At 39.6% G+C, this 24,007-nt stretch overlaps 1 protein-coding gene across 1 annotated transcript; it reads right to left on the reverse strand.

Moving 5' to 3' along the window:
* Positions 1-8,915: 8,915 nt before the first annotated feature.
* On the reverse strand, positions 8,916-9,932 carry LOC108973966. Its single transcript, XM_018941534.1, has one exon. The coding sequence runs from the start codon at positions 9,930-9,932 to the stop codon at positions 8,916-8,918; it is 1,017 nt and encodes a 338-aa protein (XP_018797079.1).
* Positions 9,933-24,007: the final 14,075 nt, after the last annotated feature.

Genomic DNA, 24,007 nt, shown 5'->3' on the forward strand with positions numbered 1-24,007 from the left:
TTGTCTTGTAAATGTTGCCATATAGCTTGCGTCTCATCCTCAGCTGACCCGGAAGGAGAGGTGACGTGGCCAAAGTAATGACAACCAGGTTCCGCTATAAGAGGAATATGTTCCTATTTGACAGTGTGGCGGTAGTACTTTTCACCTTCGCTGACTTGTATAAGTGTATTGTCTCTGCGGCCGTCAAAATACCACTTACACTTTTTTTTTGCTCGACTAATCTCGCATTTGTCAGTGACGAATCTAGCCTGATCCTCTGTTATCAAACCTGCTTTTTTGGGGTCCAGAAAAGCACATGAAACAATTAAGGCCGCTGCTCTATCACTTACTCCAAATCTTTGAGCAACTAAAGCAGTGTGTTGTAATACTAGTGTGTTTTGTTTGGTTTTGGAGGATGGAAGAGAAAATTCATCATCAGCATCGTTTTTGGAAGAATCCATGTGCGACGCACCTACGTTGTTGTCGTCTGTATAAGAGTCTGGCTGATCTGAATGGTCACGTGTTCTAGCTGATACTTTTCTGATAAGTGTTGATGTTGAATGACGTTTTGAAAGCTTTTCTTTACGTTCATTTTTCTTTTTAATCGTTTTTGTTTCAGGTAGATCAACACTTCCAATGCGACCAATTCTTCTGGTTCTCCGGTCCAAGAGAAATGGTTGTTCATTGATAGGAACTTTCCTTTCCTTTGGACAAGTGCAAGAAGAAAAATAAAGGAAGGGCTAAGTTCGGGTGTCACCGAACATTTTATACTCTCGCATCAAATACCGTATTTGTGTAAAGTTTGGTTTGGTTTGGTGTGTTAAGGAAATATTATGTACCGAATTTCATTGAAATCGGTGGACTATTTCCGTAGATATGGTTTTTGGTCCATAAGTGGGCGACGCCACGCCCATTTTCAATTTCAATTTTCTGCCATTTCTTCCATCAAATTTAGTGTTTCTGACGTTTTTTGTTAGTCGTCTAGCTAACGTAAACAAATTACGACGAAATATGCCACTCCCTAACGCGATCCTTTGTGCCAAATTACACTTTAATATCTTTATTTATGGCTTAGTTATGACACTTTATAAGTTTTCGGTTTTCGCGATTTTGTGGGCGTGGCAGTCTGCCAATTTCGCCCATCTTCGACCTTAGCCTTCTTATGAAGCCAATAAATACGTGTACCAAGTTTCATCATGATATCTCAATTTTTACTCAAGTTTCAGCTTGCACGGACGGACAGACAGACATCCGGATCTCAACTCTACTCGTCATCCTGATCACTTTGGTATATATAACCCTATATCCAACTCTTTTAGCTTTAGCAGTTACAAACAACCGTTATGTGAACAAATCTATAATACTCTCTTTAGCAACTTTGTTGGGAGAGTATAAATGCATTTACAAGCAGCGATGTCAAATAATTTTCCGGCAGAAGAGATACAGTCGTCTCATTTAGACCTCAAACCTATTGGGTTCCTTATAAATATTTGTTTTAAAGTCAGAAATTTCTTATGGTATATTGTGAGCATTTGTACAGCTCTGGTGTGTGAAACTATCGGAATAGATGACTTTTTGAAAGTATTTTCAACCTTTTTTGCAACTATTTCTGTAACCTCTTTACTCCTACGTTCATAGTCGTCGCCTCGGAGTCGCCCTATACGAAATCTTTCAAACTGATAACACAAAAGAACATCCTGGTAAGTATATAACTGGGACTCAGAGAGATTGTACGGATATATGCCAAACACAGGACATTTTAGTCTCAAATTTAAATCTAGATACAGACATTTTGAGTTCTGTGTTCTGTTGAGAGAATGTAAGTGATAGCAATCGGCGAAATCAACGACAAGAGTGAAGGAACTCGATGAAAAAATATTTATGTGGAGACCAGTCCGAACGTGTCGTATGGCGCAGGGAAATGAATGTAAGTGATAGAACTCGGCGAAATCACCGACAAGAGTGAAGGAACTCGATGAAAAAATATTTGTGTGGAGAATCCGAACGTGTCCTTTGGCGTAGGTGAATGAATGTGAGTGATAGCACTCGGCGAAATCAACGTCAAGAAGTGTGGCCGCAAGCCGATTTTCACCATGCGCTTTAGCGCGCCGCATTTCCGCTCGTATCTCGGGAACGGTTCGTCCTACCGCCATGATCACATATACCATTTCGGTAGCAAATGACGTGACAAATAACATTTTGCCATGAGATGCGTATTTCAGGCGCTAGGTAGACAATTTCACGATTTTAGGCGAATTTCCGAAATTTCAAGGCCGGAGTTGGGGTTGAAGACGCAATCCGATCTCAAAACAAAAACTTGCATTGGAATCAGAAAGTACTAAGGCAACTTTTCTGCACTATTAGAAATCCCGAATCGAAAAAAGTCCGGAATCGACCCACCCTAGTGTACGTGTATGTAGGTGTCGATGTGTGGTGCTCTCATGTAGTGTGGAAGTGGGTTGTAAGCCCTCATGATTTGTGAAGTGAATATGGTGAAGGTGCGTGTCAGTGTTGTGAAGTTGAGTGGATGTCGTGTAATAGGGTGGTGTATGTGTGGATGTCCGGGGGAGGATGCTCATTTATACACGTCAAGTCTTGTCAGAGTCATCGCAACAATCACCCATCTCAAAGCTGTGAAAACTTTTACAGAGTTTCTGCATACATTTCACTCATTGATGTAGTCATGAAAGATTTAAAAACGCGGTTCTCCGACGAAGTTCTTGTCAGTTTCCATTTGAGTTAGCTGTTACCAAAACTTAACCTAAAATTGTAGGGAAAGTATTTGATTGAAATCATTGAATGATTCGTTTGGGGAAAATCTTGCCCAGAAACAAAGAAATTCAGAAAACGAAGCTCAAAGCAAACTACCGCTTTTGCAACAACAATGGAACACGACTACTTCTTTCCTTAGATACCCTCAGGACTTGCGATAATGATATTCCAAGCGAAGCCAGGTCCTTTTTAATCTGGTCTTTTCAATACAGTGCAGGTCCCGCTGTCTTTAAATTCGATGAACTATGTCAATGTCGTAATATATCTCATACAGCTCATCGTTCCATCGAATGCGATATGCGCCGTGGCCAACGCGCAAAAGACCATAAATCTTTCGCAAAACTTTTCTCCCAAAAATTTGAAACGTCGACTCATCAATTGTTGTCATCATTATGAGTGACTCATAAAGTTTTGTTTTTGTTCTTCGAGGGAGGACTTTGCTTTTCAATTGCTTAGTCAGTTCGAAGTAGCACCTATTGGCAAGAGTTTTCCTGCATTGGATTTCAATGCAGACATTGTTGCTGGTGTTCATACTGATTCCAAGATAGACCAAATTATCTACAACTTCAGAGTTATGACTGTCAACAGTGACGTGAGAGCCAAATCGCGACTGCGACGACTGTTTGTTTCATATCAATATCATCGGCGTTCGCCAGCAGCTGTATTTTATTAGTTTTTAACAGTAATATTATATGAGGAGTAATCGAGTTTATTCCCCATCCATTTCACACTGTCGTTAGAAGTTATTAGAAAATATGTACTTAGCAAATTTGGTTCTTTTAGCTCAACCGTTTATGAAATATGTACATTAAACTTTTTAAATGGCGGAACCTCGATCACTTTTTATATGTTTTCGGTTAATGCTTAATGTTTCTCAATTTTTACTAAAGTTACAGCTTGCACGGACGGACGGACAGACAGACAGTCAACCGGATTTCAACTTTTCTCGTCATCTTGATCATTTATACATATATAACCCTATATCCATTTCGCTTAGTTTTGCATGATACGTRCAACAGTTAGGTGAACAGAACTATGTATTATATTTTACAAGAGTATAAAAATGTCTTTCGATGAATTATGACGCAACTACTTTGAACATTTAGTATACCTTGAAGTTGCATTTATTTTGAAAATAATTTACGCAACTGGACTATGTAATATATTTGGGTTTTTTTTTATTACCTTGTGGAAGAACTTTTTTCATGTTAGTGGATTAATAACGGAAAAATTTAATTTTGAGTGCCGTACGATAAAATATAACACTGACTGTATGTAGTCTTGGGTTTTAATCAAACAGTTTTTATATCAATAACAAAGAAAAAGTTTATATTTAATTTATATTTAACAATTGAGCAGAAAATGGAAGTTCTGAATAAATTAAATAGAGAAAAAACACTTCGTTAGAGTACGATGCTGGCAAATCTACAATTTCCGATATAAAGTTGAATGAGTTAAAACATAAGTAAAGCTATTAGGACATTTTGAATAATTTCATGAAATTTAGTATTGCCTTGCATAGGAAAGGGTTACTCTTATAGTTTGCTGAAATGCAAATAGAGAGAATAAACTTAAATTACATATGATCGTAACAATAACACAGTACAACAGCTAATCTGAGGGGTGAGAAAAAGAGCATTCTCGGAAATTGTTTTTTTTTTTTTTAGTTTTTGCCAAAATGTTACAACTAAGCGAAAAAACATCAAAATAAGGAAAAAAGGGGTCATAAGGTCATAAAAAAAACCGACACATACGAACGCCAAACCCTTTGAGGATTTTACTATACTGACCTACTACCATCACCCTGACTTGGAATTTCTCACCCGCCAAACAATAATCCCAAAAATGTTCCACAATGTAATTTGCCGGACAAGGCACTTCTACTGCTAGACTTGCCATCCACATTCATTAGCAGATCTAGATAAGTACACATGTCTCACGTTTTACCACCAATTTACACTGCTCTGATCCAAGCTATTCGAATTTTAAAAATGAATTATCGCAAATATTTTGCTTTGTCTTTTGTCTAGTTAAGAAGTTAACAGAATCATAAAAAAATACCCTTGAAGGGCGTGGCTTTTCCAGCATCAAACTTGAGGATATCGTAAACGGAATTGTCCTTAAAAAGAGCTTCAACAGAATTCTTTATGACGATGAAAAGACTCAGGTGACGATATCCCTCTTGCTATGCTGCGTACCAATAACTCAACGGAAATATTTGACTTATTGTCTAAATATCCCGAATGTTTTTTTATGTGATGAAATTAGCTAAATGGCGACACCGGTGATCAGATCGAATGACCAAGAAAACCAAGACCCAAAAACCCAGCAACTGCGTTTAACACCAGTATTATATAATTATAAACTATTTTGAAAAGTGTTCATTAAATGTACTTATAAAATATATTTTCGAAGTGCAATTAAATAGTTATTTTCGTGTTTTTTTTTCTACGGTTCTTTAATCCGGATATTTCGGCCACTGCAATTGTCCGGATTGTATATCCGTTATATCGTTATGATCATTTTACCGCTTATATTCTTATTTTTTTAGTTAGAACTAATTACATACATATGTTTGTATGGATAAATGTTTTTAAAAAATTAAATTGTTTAAAATATTAATATGTAATATATATTATAATTTTAGATTAATTTGGCTGATTGCTCAAGGAGGAAGTGCATCGGAAGTATTCAAATGCCCGTCTGGATCTGTAATGCACAATCAAAAAACATGTAATGTGTTATAAAAAAAAGTCAAGTAATCTGCAATATTTTTTAATTTATTTTGTTGACAACTAGAATTATAGGAAGTTGCGAGAGGATCTAGTGCAAATATAAATGCATATAGTTTAGTTAAATATTAGGTTTCAAAAAAGTCTTGCGKTATTTTCGCTAATTGGCGCTGAGAGCGCGTAGTTCTAGTTTTATTCGTCGCATCGGGGCATGCTATACCTTTTTGGAAAGCTCATTGCACCCGCTAACACGTGTTTGATTAATTGTCGTTTCTTTTAAGTCGTTCGTGAGTTATAACGCCGCAAACATGGAGCAAAATAAAGAGAAAATACGGCATATTTTACAGTACTACTACGATAAAAGCAAAAATGCATCTCAAGCCGCCAATAAAATTTGTGCAGTTAATGGACCCGATACAGTTTCCTTTTCCACCGCACAATGATGGTTTCAACGTTTTCGTTCTGGTGTAGAGGTGGTCGAAGATGCGCCACGCTCCGGAAGGCCTGTCGTCGAAAATTGCGATAAAATCCCGCAGCCGCCGCATCGGTCAAGAKATGGGCATAAATCATCAAGTAAAATTTTATGAACTATTGAAAATACCGCAAAAATACCGCAAGACAAGAAAAACACCTATGTAGAAATATATTATTGCGGTAATTGTAAAATTGAAATCTACCAAGGCGTAAGWTAATAAAATATCATAAAATCTAAAACTACATCCCTTGTAAACATAAATGCTTATGATGATTAAGCAGTAAGCGCAGCAGTTTTGGAGACATAACAAGATTCACCAGAGTAGTGTGGTGAATTTTGGTGGGTATAGAATTTAGTACATATTACGTTCATTTAAAAACTAATATTATGCTTGATGGGTGTTATAATGATAAATGACGAAAGTGAAAAAAGTCAGAGAGGGAATAATTCAAAAGTAATTCTGGTGTTCTGAAATCTTCGTAAATACTGGTAAAAATGTTTCCTTCAGAATAACCTTATCTTATAAGACTTCTTCTTCTTCTTTACTGGTGCTGAACCATGTCAATGTCGTCGTATAGCTCATCGTTCCATCGAATGCGATATTCGGCGTGGCTAATGCGCAAAGGACCACAAATTTTCAGCAACCTTTTCTTTTGAAAACTCTTCGACTTCAAAGTAATAACTGTCAACAGTGACGTGGGAGCCTAGTCGCGAGTGCGACGACTGTTTGATTTGATGACAGGAGATACCTCGCCATGCTCTCGTCCACTACCAGACCCGTTTRCTTCGCTTCCTTATCCATTTTAAAGAAAGCAAAACTAAAGGGGCTATTATTGAGATAAATGGTATATTCAAAATTGGGGGGTACTTTCACACATGCTCAAATTTTCTTGGCACAATCAGTAAGGAAATTAGTCCTATTACTTTCCGAACAAACTCTATAGTTCCTCCAACCATTGTTTGCAATACTTAAAAAAGTAAGGAAAGGCTAAGTTCGGATGCAACCGAACATTTTACTTGCTGAAATCAGAGCCAGGGAACAGTACCGTTATATAGAAAGTGAGCAGGGTAATCTTCCGAYTTCATCCATTTTCTCATTTTCTTATAATATTTGCGCTGAACTAATTTGATTGTTGTAGATTTAGTAGGTATTATTTTTTGTTTTGTGGGTGAGGGGGTTTTCTATGGCGGTGCGTTCTCGTGGCCAACGTACACATTCAAAGAATGTGTGGTCAGCGTCGTCCTCTGTCGCGTCATTATATAGGCCTGACGGCTCTTCGACTTTTCCCATTCTGTGGACGTACTTTTTGAAGTATCCGTGACCGGATAATAGCTGGGTTGTGTAAAAATCGACTTCTCCGAATTTGCGGTTTGTCCATAAATCTAGATTTTTTATTAGCCTGGTCGTCCGTCTGCCGCGACTTTCATTCTCCCATCTTTGTTGCCATGTTGTTATTGTATCTTTCCTTATTTGTTGTACTGCATTCTTGTTATTATCGGCTGATTTCTTTAGCTCCCACAGCTTTTTCCTTTCATATGATAGAAGGTCAATTGGGGCCTTACCACTTATAACTAATATTGCATCGCCTGATACTGTCCGCTAGGTTGATGCGACTCTGAGGGCTGCGGTGCGGTGCACCCTGGCCATTATCTTACGCCGGTTCTCCTTTTTAAACGCGTCTGCCCAGATCTCGGCTCCGTATAGTAAGACGCTGATTGTCGTCGACATTAGGAGCTTTCGCTTTTCTTGACTGGGGCCTCCTATGTTGGCCATTAATCGGCTCAGTTGAGAGGTGATCTTCGCTTCCTTTCCTGCGGCGTGCTGGATTTGTACCCAGAAGGTTAGTCTGGGGTCCAGTCTTACTACTAGGTAGTTTACAGCTCTCTGTGTCTTTAGAATATCCGTTGTTGTGTGCATGCTTATCTCGAGAGGTATGTGCTTGTTTGCTAGCAGTAGTAGCTCTGTTTTCTCCGTAGCGAGCTGGAGGTTGTGTGTGTCGAGCCATGTTKGCGTCTGTATCATGACCTGGTTCAGCTTTCTTCGCGCTTCTTCTGTATCCCTTGCTGTGATTACTGCCGCAATATCGTCCGCGTAGCCAATTAAATATGATTTCTCTGGCATTTCTAGTTTTAGTATAGCGTCATAGCTTATGTTCCATAAGTCTGGGCCTAGTATGGATCCTTGTGCTGCTCCTGACGTAACGCTATCTGACGTGGCCCTTCTTTAGTTTCATATAGCAGTTTTCTGTTGCTAAGGTAGCTCCGCACCACAGCCCTGAGGTAGTCGGGTATCTTGAAGATTTTTTCGAGAGCGTCGATCATGTCCACCCATCTAGCACTGTTGAAGGCGCTTCGGACATCTAGAGTCGCCAGTAACGCTATTCTTTTATATTTATGCCATCTACGCTGCGCCGCTTCTACGCTTTCAATAACGCACTTTATGGCTCCTATAGTTGATCTGCCGGCTCTGAAGCCGTGTTGTGTAGGGTGTAGACAGTCCTCCAGCTTCGTTAATAGCCGTTTCGAGTCTGGGTTTTATTAGGCTTTCGTATAGCTTTCCCGCTGTATCAAGCATGCATAGTGGACGGTATGCTGATGGCAGATTGGGGTCTCCTTTTCCCTTACTGATTAGCACCAGCCGTTGCTTTTTCCATGGTTCAGGGAATATTCCGGTTTCGAGGCAGGCGTTATACATATTCAGTAGTACTGCCGTGCGCTCTGCTGCGATTAGTTTGAGGATTTCTGCTGGGATCCCGTCCGGGCCGGGTGATTTGTTGGCCCTGAGCTTGCCAGTGGCTTGCTGTAGCTCTTCCAGGTAATAGTTGTTCGGGATCCCTAGCCATGCTTTCGTGTGTGGGGAATAGTGCGTTCACGATATGATCCAKTTTTACAGCGGTTAAGTCAGGTGGCTTTGCTCGAACGCCGTGCTTCTTCATAACAACTTTATACCCGAGTCCTCAGGGATTTCTGTTTATATCCTCGCGTAGTTCCTCCCATTTTTTCTTTTTTGCTGTTGTCGATGGCGTGCTCAGCTCCTTGTTTGCTGCTTTGTATTRCTCGGCCTCTTCGGGTGCGGCTCCTCTGCGCCTGGATCTCGTGTAGGATCTGCGGAGGCGGAGGCATGTGCGTCTGAGTTGGGCGATATTTTCAGTCCACCAATAGACTGCTGCCTTGTGTTTGCTGTGGGAAGCCTTAGGCATTGATTTTTTACAGGCTCTTGCTATATTAAGCATTGTGTGCTCGACAATTTTTCTTRCATTTTYTGGGGAGCTGCTAGATGGGTTTTGTTCGTCTATTGCGGAGATCAGTTTCGAAGTATTTAGCTTCGAGATGTTCCACCTCCGCGTTGCAGTCTTTTTCCTGCACTGGTTAGCGTTTGTTCCAATGTCGATAGTGAAGGAAATGTACTGGTGATCGCTGCCGGTGTAATCCTCTAAGACTTTCCATTCGTTTATTGAGCCTGCCAAGCATTCTGATGATAGAGTAATGTCTGGTGTAGTTTCCTCGCATCCCGGTCTTCTAAACGTGGTTGCATTTCCCGTGTTGAGCACTATTAGGCTTAAGCGCGCAGCCATTTCTAGAATGCGCTTTCCTCTCGAGTCCATGTTTGGCATACCCCACTCTACGGCTTTGGAATTTAGGTCTCCGGCGATAATTAGTTCACCTTCTATAGACCTGGCTGTGTCCTCAATATTGTCGAGCTTTTCTTGGAATTCCTGTATGCTATAGCTTGGCGTCAAGTAGCAGCTAATTACTGTGAAAAGGTCGCATTTGGCCCAGATGAAACCATTCCCTTTGTCTACAGTGATGGCGTTAATCCCTGGTAGTAGGCATATAGCGGCGGTGGAGCTACTATCTTCCAGCCAGGTACCTCTCTCTTTCTTTTTGCATTGCGCGCTTATGATGATTAACTGGTAGGCGTTCTCCGCCACCATTTGCGAGAGTGGTGAGTCTGCAGCCTTGCAACTATGCATATTGGCCTGTAAGATATTTATTTGTTTTGGCATTTCCTATATACCATACATTTCGCGGATCCCGGGATATTTTCAGCCTTTTCGTGTTTAGCCTCCACGCAGAGGCAGCATGAGGGGGGCTTTGTGCACTCTTTCATTTTGTGACCTGGTTGGCCGCATTTTATGCATGCACCTTGCCCTCTTCTGTCGGGTCCTTTGCAATCCCAGGTTAAGTGCCCTGGTCCAAAACAGCGAAAGCATCTTTTTGGGGTTTCTGTCAGTCGCAGCCTGCAGTTAACCTAGCCGATTTTTATGCGTGCCTGTCGAATCAGTATGTCAGCCTTACCCTCGTCGAGCGTTATATATGCCCTGACCTGCTCTCTTGTGTTAGGTGCTGTTAGGCTTATCGTCAAGTCTTCGATGGAGTCCTGAAGCACTTTTTTTACAGCCTCTGCTACTTCTCTTTTTGTTGAAAGGGAGTCGAGGTCTCTAATCTCTATTAAAGCCACAATGGTTTAAATGGTTAAGGTCGGCCACACTTCCGGATTCTCGGAGGGTCGTCTTGAGTGCTTCGCAGAAACTGGCTTTTGTGGATTGTTCTTTCTCCAGCTCCACTAGTACAGGTCCAGCTCTTGTTTTGCGAATCCCTTTAATTTTCACCTCTCCTTCTCTTATGTTTACCTTGCTACGGATATTCTTGAGGACCTCGGCGTAGCTATTTCCTTCTGCTGGTTTTATGATTACGGCCTCCGATTGTCGTTTGGGCCTGCTTTTTGCTCTCTGGTTTGAGGCGATATTCCTTCTTTGTTGTCCTCCGAGTTAGTAGTTTAGGAGATATATGCAATAAACTTATTAAAGGGTGGGTGAATGTAGAACAATGTCACGTACTAAATTTAATTGAAATCAGTCGGGCGGGACTCGATGTATGTGATTTAAACAAAAAGTAAGCGCTGTTGTTTAATTTTGACGGACCCGGTGTTAAAGCTCTCTCATATCATCTCGAAAGTGAAATTTTATGTCTATGTTATTGATTTATCGACCTTCTATTAGATTTTAAMTGTATCGTTATATGGAGAGTGAGCGGCGTTTTCATCTATTTCATTAATTTTCACATTGTTGGAACGAGTTCCTTTCRTATTTGCGCTAGGAGAATTGGGTTTCTGCGGCTTCAGGAGTTTAGGAGATTTGTACATAAAACTTATTAGAGGCCGGTGTCACTACCAATTTTTTAAAATTCTTGCCCACATTGTGAACGTTTTTCTATTCCCCTGCTTCCCTCGGCGGGTATTGCGTCGAATTCATTTAGAACCAGCGCAGCCGCAGTCTTTTAATTCGATGAGCTACGTCAATGTCGTCGTATATTTCATACAGCTCATCGTTCCACCGAATACGATATTCGACATGGCCAACGCGCAAGGGACCATAAATCTTCTGCAGAACCTGCACCATACAGCAGGACGGGAATAAATGGCAGGAACAGTYAATAACGCTACTCCCTTCCTTCCTTTTCCTTCCTTAGCGAGCAAAATGTGTCAAAAGTTGAGCCCGTGGTAAAAACGCAGAAATCAGCCATCTTTGTTTGTTTCCATTTGAACAATGTTGCCATTGCTCAATACGCATCTATAGTTATGTATACATCTAAGTTTTTAATTACAATTTTTCATAATATAAAATATAAAAACTGACAACAAAGTATTAAAAATATMTTTATAAATAATAGCATTCGACTCTGATTTTGAGTTATTTTAAGAAAATTTCAAACATATTGAAGACAACTTTTATAATTACTACAGTATATCGAGATTGACAACCCTGCGTTGTAAGAGAGCAAACAGCTGACACGTTTCTACGGCAAAAATCCAAATGCCGTGGATTCCCACGGCATCCTACGGCAAAGAGGGAAGGGAATAGCGTTTTTCACTATTCACTTACATTGCGCGCCCATAAGGTAGGTCGTATCAGCTGACACGGGCCCCGATTCTACGTTTTTGACTGTTTCTGCTGAAATATTTACTTAAAAAATTTGGGCTTCCTTCGCCGAGAGAGGACTTTCTCAGTCGCCTACCCAGTCCGAAGAAGCTCCTGTTGGTAAGAGTTATTCTGCGTTTTATTTCCAAGACGACATTGTTGGTGGTGTTGAAGCTGGTTTCTAAATAGCCGAAAATTTCTACAACTTTGAAATTATGGCCGTTAACAGTGACGTGAGAGCCTAGTCAAATTATTACTATTAAGGGAATATGTAAGAAATCACACGAAAGGAATTCGCCTTGGTTGAAAATTTATTTGGTATCGAAGAGAGTCGAAGAGATCCTTCCCGACGCTGACGCAGTTTTTGACATCAGTTTATACAGTCCTATTAGTTTTGCGGTGATACGATATAGTGGCCAGCTGTTGAAACAACTTTAAATCGAAGAAGGGGTTCCAATCGTCAGTCATCTTTTCACCCCACCATATTCCACAAATAAACTGATGCATCGACCCCCGCCGCTTTGTTGTTCTTCAGTCATATAATTCCTAAGAGCTAAAAGTTCTCTCACAAGTTCGGCGTCCTGTTTTTTTTTTCTTTTTTTGTCTGTAAATGCGTCACGATTCTCTCTTCAACTCCCGCTATCTATCCCATTCTCTCCGCTGCGACACGATACTCCTCATCTTACATTTTCCGAAAAGTAATGGTTTCGTTTGCACCTATACGTAAGGAGCTAGAAATGCCGTCTCACGGTTCTCTTATACCGAGTTGCTGATGAGTGCTCTCAGAGAGCAGGAGTGCACGTCGAATAGTGATTGGAGCTTCTCGACGTCGAACCTTCCTTGTGTTTATTGGCGAACGTTTTTTGCTGCACGGAGGTGGGTGCGAATCTTGGCTGCAACAAGATAGTGGGCCGAGTCGATGTTAGGATCGATCTGGTTGGTGGCTCTTCGATCCKGAGAGAACAAAGTAACCTGCAGACTTCTTTTTATGCTGGAATCTAGTACTGCAGATAACCACATTTCTGGCCCTTGTGAAGTTGATCAGCTCCAACCAATTGGGGGATGTTTCCTCGTGGAGACTGAATTTACTGACTTCTGTGCCAAAGTTATGTTCTCTGCTCACCCTCTCGTTAAAGTCGCTGAAGGTTTCTCAAGCCTTTTTGAGTAGTTATAATTCAGCAATCTCATAATTCACGGTAATAGAGTTTTCTAATACATTGGTAATAGATTACGTTTTTTTTTTGTTAATATAGAAATGGTAAATATTTATATGATATAAAAAACATTTCATAATAATATATTCATACATTATTAAATCAATTTTAAAATTTATTTTTAAATCATTATTTTTAGATTTTTGAAGTCACTTGACGCAACACCGGCCACCTTGACAGGATCATGATCCTCCAACTTCGACAGGCAGCAGGGCAAGCTTGTGAATAGGGCGCCTAATTGTGCCTGCCTTAGTTTCCACGACTACCACTCGTACCTTTCCGTTTCGCCCTTCTACGGTTGCGGCGATTCGTCCTAGTACCCACTGTTGCGGTGGCGTGTTGTCTTCGTTTACGAGGATTTGTTGCACTCCTGAAGATTCGCAAAGTACGTTTATCGCCAAACTGTTGCTTGAAACAGCAAACAAGTTGCCATCTCTCGTATTAGCAAATTGGGTCCCTTGACACTTGTGCCGGTGGTAAATCTCGGAGAGAGCACCCTTTGAGTAGGTGTGCTGGAGTCAATGCTTCGCAGTCGTTGGGATCCTGGCTCAACGGTCCGAGGGGCCGCGAGTTGACGATGGCCTCCACTTCGGCCAGCAGTGTTCCCAGTTCTTCGGCGGTGAGCAGCACGTTGCCCATTGCGCGCACGGCGAGGTGTTTGGCGGACTTCACTGCCGCTTTCTATAAAGCTAAAGTATAAACTAATTCTAGGTGTACTGCTATTGACGTGAAACAAACGAAAACTGCGATATAACTTTTTACGGGTGGTCGACCGTGTATTTTTAATGTAGTATAAATTGGACTATAAAAGTCTACGCCACATATAAGGAAAGGTCGTAGCGCTCGAAGTCTTTCAACTAGAAAGTTTTCCATTATTTGGGTTTGCAGCTTCGGCTTGTAATGAAATCAGTGTGTACAGTTTCTTACGGTTCTACTGAATGCTTCTATTGCATTAATCAGCCTGCGTGGTGATTTCGAAAGTGCAGGAACCGTAAATAACACAGTACAACAGCTAATCTGGAAGGTGAGAAATTCCAAGTCAGGGTGATGGTACTAGGTCAGTATAGTAAAACCCTCAAAGGGTTTGGTGTTCGTATGTGTCCGTTTTTTTTTATGACCTTTTAACTTTTTTTCTTATTTCCCATGGTTTTCCATCTTAACAAATAAATTGTTTCCAATCAGGCGTACTAAATGGTCCAGATATAGGAAAGCTGATTAAAAGTGACGCATTCAACAATATTTTCAATGCGTCGCTCGACGCTGAWTTGAATGCATGGCAGGCAATCAAAGAAGTAATAGGTTACTTGTGGAGAAAGCATCGTTCTAACAACTACGATGTTCTGTTGCAAGGATGTTAAGAGCATTCTCGGAAATTGTTTTTTTTTTTTTTGGTTTTTGTCAAAATGTTACAACTAAGCGAAAAAACATCAAGATAATCCCAAAAATATTCCACAGTGTAATTGATAACGAAGTGAGAACTTTTATTTAGTAATAATGGGAATGTGGCATCGTATGGGAGATGTTCATTTAAAAGGCGAATCCCGGATTTAGTTTTTGCAAGTTTGCGGGTAGCAGGGTGCCCTCAGTCAGTTCTTGAATTTAAATCGCAAGTTCGGAATGTTTAATCACCTGAACAATTTTCAGAAAGCTCAAATGTAATTCGTTAGATGCCAGATCCCTTTCCTCCGTATACATTTTTGGTCGTCTAACCACCGTAATAGATAGACAACCCCACGAAGCAATTTTTRATGAGAAGAGAATTTTTCGATAAGGTTCAATAATGTATTTTCTTTCACATTTATGGCTAATATGAAAGTATTTTCTTTTTCCTTAATGCTTGTCGTCGTAATAATGTCGTCTGGGGTCGTAATAGATAGACAACCCCACGAAGCAATTTTTGATGAGAAGAGAATTTTTCGATAAGATTCAATAATGTGTTTTCTTTCACATTTATGGCTAATATGAAAGTATTTTTCTTTTTCCTTAAAGCTTGTCGTCGTAATAATGTCGTCTGGGAAGAACTGGAAGTGAGTGTTAATTGGCCATAAAGCGAGGTCTTCTCGGAGGAACTGTGGACCACAAAACCRTATTGAATTATTCAAGTAACCAATGGATTCCTAGTGTTTTAGTTGATTTTTTGTCATTGAAGCTTAATGTTTTTTCAGTACAATTACTGTCGAAAAGTTTAGGGTGGTTCGGAAACCACTTCGTTAAGGTGAATCCGGCCGAATTTAATATTTTCATTACTTCACTTCTTATAAGATCTAGACACTAAAAATTTTCAGATCCCGTTAATAARTCATCAAAATAAAAGTCTCTTTTAATGGCCAATGAACCGAGTGGGTATTTACTTGTATTAGCATCGCTTAGCATTTKTAAACACTGAGTTGCAAGAAATGGTGCAGGCGCAGTGCCATAAGTGACGGTGTTAAGTCGAAAAATCTGAATTTGCTCTGACGGATGCTCTCTCCACACAATGAGCTGACAGTTTATGTTTTCTTTATGGATGATTTTTTGGCGGTACATTTTAGTAATATCTGCCGTTAAAGCGTTCTTATGTAAACGAAAAAGAGTTGAGTACAATTCTTCTTGGATGGTTTGGCCTACCATCAAAAGTTCCTTTAATGAAATTTGAGAAGAAGTACTCCTCGACGCGCTGATGTGGAATGAAATAGTGTAGTTCACTCGGGATCTTATTATTTGATGGGCTCATTTGACCTAGCGCTTTATACTGATTAATGAAGTCCTGATATATTTTACGAAATTCCGGATCTTTCAAAGTTCTCTTCTCTAGGGCCTGAAAGCGCCGAACTGCGATTTCAATGACGACCGAATAACTTACGGTCAGTCTTAAAAGGCATTCTGACTTGAAGCCTTCTTGAAGATAATACTTCAAGTGTATTAACAAAAAATTGTTAGCACTAATTTTGTTCAGGTGTGATTAAGTTAAGTCTTTTTCAGTTTGGCATAATGTGCTATTTACTTTGGGAGGAATACTGAGACTGCTGACATATTTGTCAGACACAATCTATCCCAAAAGAGTTTTCTTTAGCATTGGCTGATTAGGCCAACTTTTAATTTGACCAACCGCTTACAAATCGAAAAAGGTTTCTGCTCCTAATAACATACCGATCTTTTKAGATTTTTGGAATTCTGGAGCAGCTAATTTAATATCGTGTGGAATTTTCGAACCATTAATTTTAATGGTATGGTCTGGATGATTAGCCGAAATACATCGCATCGCGACTTAACAGAGAATTCCAAAAATCCTCTTAATTTGGCCCCGACTTTTGCACTTGAATTTCCAATCCCTATAATATTTAAAGTCCTGTTTTGGCGTCCAATCCACAGTTTTGTGTGGTGGGACCGATTATACATTGATCCGCTCAGCATTTGGATATCGTATGTCCCTTACGCTAACAATTTATGAATAAGGGCACCAATTTGACAAACTTAAATCTCTGAGTGGGGCAAGCTGTCCTTCGATTTACACTCCTGGCATTCCAATTCGATCGGACCTAATGACATAGTATTTTCTAGAAAACCCGTTTTAATGCGCAAATGCTACTTTTCGCCACCGTCCTTAGATGCTTTAATTACTTTAAGTCGATCAATTCCTTACTTGGAGAGAGGTTTTCGATAGCTGGCTTTGGCTTGCTCATTTTTGCTTGTGGTTGACAATAGATATATTAAGAATCGATAACGAAAACGAAAAAAGATATATATGTGGATTCCGAAATATACGAAAGCCAAGCCAATAAGGTATGAGAATGAACAATAGAAATAACGGTTGGGAAAAATTATTTGGAATCGGTTACGAAAACGMGAAAAATAATGTCAATTTCCACGTATACGAAAGCCAAACCGACAATATTTATCTTTTCCTTCAGATGTTATTATTATTTTTATTTAATTATTTTTTCTTTTCAGATTTTATCACTATTTTTATTTAATTAATCTCTGCTTTCAGAGTAAATTCTATTTGTATTTAATATGTTTTATTTTTTCAGATAATATTAATATTTTCTGTCAGATATTATTATCATTTTATACAATTAATCTTTCGTTTTCTTTTAGATATTACAACTTCAATGTAATTATTATTTATTTTCAGGTATCACTAATAAATAAACTCTTTAATAAATCTTTTTTCAGATATTAATTATTATTTTGTAATTAAATATATAAATTATAATAACCTTTTGTGAAAAATAAAATTAAACATTTTTAAATTTAAAAGTTTTATTTCAAATTTCAACTGGGTAGAAGCGGCCTATATCAAACTATTCTCATGCTTACCCACTTTACTGCCTACTGATTATCTGGTTTTTCACCCGTTCATGGTTGGCAGGGTATATAACGTATATATATTTTTTTTTCTTTCGCGCACTGATGGGTAAATGTATGATGCGTAAGTATGTGTGTTCTTTTGTTTCTAGAATCTTAGGTAACTAAGCGTATGTATATTATGTATACCCGTATTTTTGTGTTTTGTTGTTTTAAAATTTCATATTTTATTATTATTTTTTCACATCCACTTTCACTTTACCTCAAACCGAMCAACGAGATAATGCACAGGCAATTACGAAAAGTTATTATGTTTTTTTTTTGTTAATATTTTGCGATAGCTTGATACACAGTTTAACTTTAATCCACGCACTATTGTCCCCGCTCGGGCTACATGAAAATTTCTCAAGCCTTTTTTAGAAGTATAATAAATTAATTGGGATGCGGAATTTAGTATAAACGTGCRAAATTGATTGTAGCTATGCAATTTAAAAAAATTCTGATTACAAAGTAGACCGTTCTCGGTTATGGTTATTGAACAATTCAATTCTTTATTACACTGATTTCATTTCATAGCTTAAAAATTAAGCTAACGGCTTAATCTAGTGGTAAGTATGTATATAAAAGAGGGGAAAGTATGTATATGTAGTTATAATTCAGCAATCTCATAATTCACGGTAATAGAGTATTCTAATACATGGGTAATAGATAATGTTTTTTTGTTAATATAAAAATGGTCAGTATTTACATGATATAAAAAACAATTTATAACATATTCATAGATTATGGGCAACGGAGTCTCTCTCCCACCATGAATCCCACACCGAAAGGACCTACTCGACTCAGTCCTAGTTTATTTATCTTCCGATGCTGATGTTTGTTTTTCATTGGGGGAGTTTAAACGTGGCGAATTCTAAACGCAGCGCACAACCCTAAGAAGGGATGGTTGAGCCATATGTAAAAGAAATATATCTGGCCACTCCCAAGTCAATGGCAATAAGAGAACTCTCTTCCCGTGCGTGGTAGGCAGTCTGATTTCTCTCCGCTGAGACACGGCACTCCTCATCTTACCAACAGTTCTTTTGCATTTTCCGAAAACCAATRGTTAAGTTTGCAGAGATACGTAAGGAGCTTAAAATGACTTCCCACAGTTGCCTTTTACCGAGTTGCTGCTGAGTGCTCTCAGAGAGCCCGGCACAGTCGATCAGGCTAAGCCCATTTGGGGATGATTCCGCTTGGAAACTGAATTCCCGGCCGCCGTGCCAAATATAACTTCTTTGGTCACTCTGGTGTTAAAGTCGCCAAGCATAAGCAGAAGGCCTCCTAGATGCGCGATCAATGAAGACATCTTTGTTCACATCGTCTTGCGTGGGCGCAAAACAGGGAAATGTTGAAGAATTGCGCATAAAATGCATGCAGGAACCAACGATGCGACATCTCTACCGTGGGCAATCCAAAATTCGAATCTGATGAAGGCGACCTATATCTTTAAGCCTCCGTGAACGCACTTTAGTACAAAATCGGAATCACTCGGCTGTAGAGTTGGATGCTTCCGGGAGTTTGTTAAATCTGCATAATCCAGACGCTCACCAACCTTCACGAATTCAAAACCGGTTACGTAATCCAAGAATGGACTGAGAAAATTCAACTTAAAGTTTTAGAGCTCGGTTTTTTCGAAGTAATTGAATATCGTTTAAAAAACATTGTTGCTGAATATTTAAAATAACGCAATATGATGCGCGTCGTAATTCATCAGAAGATCGCAATATGGCTTTTGTTTGCATTTATCACTAAACCGGAAGAGCTAGGCGATGAGTCACAGACAATGAAAGTAGGAGCTTGTGCCATCAGTGACATCGATCGAGCAATTTGTCTCCTTAACCACAGCAAATGTCTTCTTGCGTTTCTCTCCGTTGACAATATCTGTGTGAAACTCAATTTTGCCTATGTGTCTTGGCCTATTCATAGGGTTTTTCCACAAATACTCAAGACCCAAAAACCATATCATAGGTTTGAGCTAAGCAGCACGGCACTCATTGGAAATTTTATCAAATTCAGACTAAATATGATCTTACTACAGACATGTGACCAAAACTTTCGCACTCTTCCATGCATGAGGCGTACTGAGAATAAATAGTAGTATCTTAATATGTTGTGGATATAAACTGACGTTCCCAAATCCGATGATCATGTGAAATAAGTTTGTGTGGCCAGTCCCACGAGCTCCCACAGGCATTGCATATTTGTATCGATAGAGTCTTCGCCAAATAACAGACATAACGGAAGAAGGCGTATAGTACTTCGACTTGAGCCTTAGCTAACTAGCAGATATGTATAGTGTTTCTCTAAAAACCACTCAGCCAAATAGTATCTTTTGCAACGTATGYAAATTCGAAGGCAAAAAAATGCCTCTGTTCCAAGGAACGGATCGATGCGTCCAAGTTTGAAGAAGGTTTCGTCAGCCAAACTTGTACAGGCTGCAAATTCCAGTTTATTGTGTCAATTTCCGCTTGAGGTTAAAATGATATTGTAGGTGACTTAATTATTGTGGTTCGAGCTTTAGGGTTGGTAACTGAATCATGAACCTTCTGATACCTCAACTATAGATTTAACACGTGATATATTTCGCTTTATAATAGCGCGTTCGAGTTTGGAGATTACTGCACTATTATTTGTTGAAAATGTATAGGCATATCTTTCGCTGCAATTGATGCAAATATTGTTCAATAACCACACTTAAAGTTTTTCAAATTTTCCGCAGTTTCTTTTATGGCACAAAAACGGTACGTTGGTTTACGCTGCGCAACACACAGCGCATCAAAATKTATTTATTTATTCTTTAAAAATACGGGTGTATTTGTACTAATGTACAAATAGCACAACATTTCTCTCGATCGACCGGATAATTACATACAATGCGCTCCCGTTCACGATTCATTAGCGAGCTCTATTCTACCCGGCAAAAGTGGCGCACACTCACACATCACACCACACTTGAGAACATCACACACCCAGCAAGTGGTCACCACACGACGACATCGCATGCCGCYAAACCAACAAAAAGGAATGTAAAAGTTCCTAATTCTTTTTGCAAAGTTGGGCAGCAATTTATTAATTTGTCAAAAAAGTTTTGCGATATTTTCACTAGTTGGCGCTGAGAGCGCGTAGTTGTAGTTTTATTCGTCGCATTTGATCATGCTATACCTTTTTGGAAAGCACATTTCACGCGCTAACAAGTGTTTGATTGATTGTCGTTTCTTTTATGTCGTTCGAGAGTTATAGCGTCGCAAACATGGAGCAACATAAAGAGAAAATACGGCATATTTTGCAGTACTACTACGATAAAGGCAAAAATGCATCTCAAGTCCCCAATAAAATTTGTGCAGTTTATGGACCCGATACAGTTTCCTTTTCCACCGCACAACGATGGTTTCAACGTTTTCGTGATGCCCACGCTCCGGAAGGCCTGTCGTCGAAAATTGCGATAAAATCCCTGAATTGGTCGAAAGAGACCGGCATAGTAGCAGCAGTAGCATCGGCCAAGAGCGGTGAATGAGTCATCAAACCGTTATAAAATAAAAAAAAATATATATATTATATACCAGCCTTTGAAAGGCTACGCTACTCCCGTAGCATCTCATTTTGCTATTGCTACCGCTCTTACTTAATCGCGAGTCATACCAGAACATTGTAAAAGTATGTGAACTGCGCTGCTCGGAGTTTTGTTACGTAAAACACTATAGCTGTAGCAATTTCCAAAAATGAAGTGCTGCCCTCTGCTCAGTCGTAGCAGTAGCAACCAATTGAGAGCGGTAGTAGAGAAGAGCTAATTAAAACTTCCATGTGCCACGGATTTCGCATGTGCAGCATTTGAAAAAAAAAGGTCTGGGAGAAAGAAGCACAGATACCTCAGACACATTCAACTAAATACAGCGAGTAATAAATTTTTATTCATAATCGAGTATTGATCCATTACTGTGTTATTCATATACACGTTTGTTTTCAAATCAGCGRTGAAGAACTCTGAACCACTAGCGATCAGCTTATACATGATTTGTTTATAAACGTTCGCATTAGYAGAAAATACCCATATGTATACTACAATGATTGAAATGGTCGACAGCGTTCGATTTGTATATCGTCTTCTAATCACTGTTTTACTCGTGCACTTTTGTTCTATTTCAAATACATATGTATGGAGGATAGAGTAATGTGTAGAAGTTCACGCAAGTGGGAGTGGCCAGAAACGATTTTTTACATATGGGTCAAGTAGCTCACGACTTCCGGTCTTTGATCAAGTATCCTCTGGGTAGCCTAAGGACATTCGTTTGAAGGCGAAACATCCCCTCCGCAGTGTTGTGCGCTGGGTTTGGGACCCGCACGTAAATTTAAAGGAACAAAAAATATAAAAAACAACAAGCATCGGATGAGAGACCTCCTTTCGATGCCGACCATGGGAAACGAATTAAGGATTACGACTTGAGGGTATGCACCTGGAATGTCCGTTCCCTYAATTGGGAAGGTGCCGCTGAATAGCTGGTTGATGTCCTCGTTAGAGTGAAAGCTGACATCACCACCGTCCAAGAAATTCGGTGGACGAGACAAGGACTGAGACGAGTAAACCCTTGTGCCTTTTACTAACGTGGCCATATACAGGAGCGCTAATTTGGTGTGGGATTCGTGGTGTTCTTCAATATATCGCTGATCTGTGTCCCACCCCGACGAAATAGAAGAACAATGTGTCTAAGTGTGCGTTCCATGAGTGCTTGGGTGCATCCATGGGAGCTGCCTTCGACACGATATCAAAATCGTGCTTGGAGAATTTAACGCCAGGGTTGGCAAAGAAGGTATCTTTGGCACTATGGACGATAAATTCAGCCTCCACGATGAAAAATCCGCAAAGGGGTTGAGCTTGGTCGACTTCACAGGGACCCGACATATGGTTATTTGTAGTATTAGATTCCAGCATAAGAAACGAACGATTTTCTATTCGACTTGTACCCCTGCTCTCTGAGAGCACTCGTCAACAACTCGGTATAATCTAACTGTGCCACCGCATTTAAAGCTCCTTACGTACAGGTGCAACCGAAACCATTCGTTTTCGGAAAATGCAAAAGAACAGATGCTACGACGAGATGTACCACGTCGCAACGGAGAGAAAACAGACTGCCTACCTTGCAACGTTACGATCGGCCACAACACATGCGGGATGGGATAGATACCGAGAGTTGAAGAGGGAGGCGAGACGCATTTGCAGACAGAAAACGAAAGAGGTGGAAATGCGTGAGTACCAAGAGCTTGATAAGCTGGCCGACAGGAGTAATGATCGAAAATTCTACAAAAAATTCGACGGCTGACAGAAGGTTTCTAAACCGGAGCATACTCCTGTAGAGCCCCCAAAAGTTATCTAGTCACCGATGCCCAGAGCATACTTAATTATGGAACACTTCTCCAGCCTGCTGAATGGCAGTGCTCGCACAACGCCAGGAAAAGGCGAACGCGATTCCCCAATCGATGACGATGAATCAGACGTTCCATTGCCCGACCAGGAAAAAGTTCGAATAGCAATCACCCTCTCAATCATTTCTGAATTGAGTGATCCGTACAGATAAGTATCCCTGTGATATTTTTCTATTAAAGCATTTCAAATTTACTTAAATTGTGTGTTGATAATTTTAATCTATTCCGCAGAGTCACTTTCAATTTGTTTTTGTTGCTATATTCCAAAATAGTGCAATTGTTGGTGTTAACTTATATTGCTTATCTAAATTTATTTCTTGTTTTTATTCGTTTTCCATCTTGGTTCACAGCTGTTTGCGAGTTTCTTACTTTTCGGGTATCACAGTGCATCTCAAACTGTTCGTTACATTGGTTGTTGCCTTTGATAACTTATATTGCATTTATTTTGTTATAAATATTTTTGTCATTTCTCTTTCTACTTTTATTACTTAATTTTTTATATTTTTATTTAAATTTCTTATTGCTACTTATTATCCTTATGACTTGTAATTTCCCGAATTGCTCTGTTAAAGGCGAGTCGGAACGCTTTGTTTCTTGCTGGCTGTGTGACGGGCTTGCCCATTCTATTCTTGACAGTAAGGGCTTGCACTGGTCTTGCATTAAATGCAGACCAACTGAAATTCATTTATTTAAAGTTTTTAAGCAGGCGCGCAATAATTTCAAGGAGATTGGCCGGGAGCTTGAAACCCTTACAAATAAATTTAGGCATTATGAAACATTGTTTCAATCATTTAAATGCCTAAATGACCAGGAAGAGAATCCAAAACCTTCCAATAAACGTAAACGTCCGTCTGATGAAGAGACCACTGCTTCTTCCTTAAAAAGAATGCCTCCACCCAATATTGACCTCATCAATCTGTCTTCCCCTTGTCCACAAGGAGAGAAGGTCTCGTCTGCTCAGAATACAGAGAAAGCTGTTACTGAGCATGGTAAGCACAAAACCTTCTCAGGATCCGCTTCCAAATAACTGTAAGTCAGGTAGTAAAAATTTAATTGTAATACCGTGGAAAAAATCAATATTTATCTCAAGAYTTGCTGCGGATACCACCGTCGATGACATAAAGAGTAATATCTCGTCTAAAGTAAAATCGGAAGATGCAGACATCC

Source organism: Bactrocera latifrons, unplaced genomic scaffold (assembly GCF_001853355.1).
Source record: "Bactrocera latifrons isolate USDA-ARS-PBARC rearing strain unplaced genomic scaffold, ASM185335v1 scaffold_510, whole genome shotgun sequence".
Lineage (NCBI taxonomy): Eukaryota > Metazoa > Arthropoda > Insecta > Diptera > Tephritidae > Bactrocera > Bactrocera latifrons.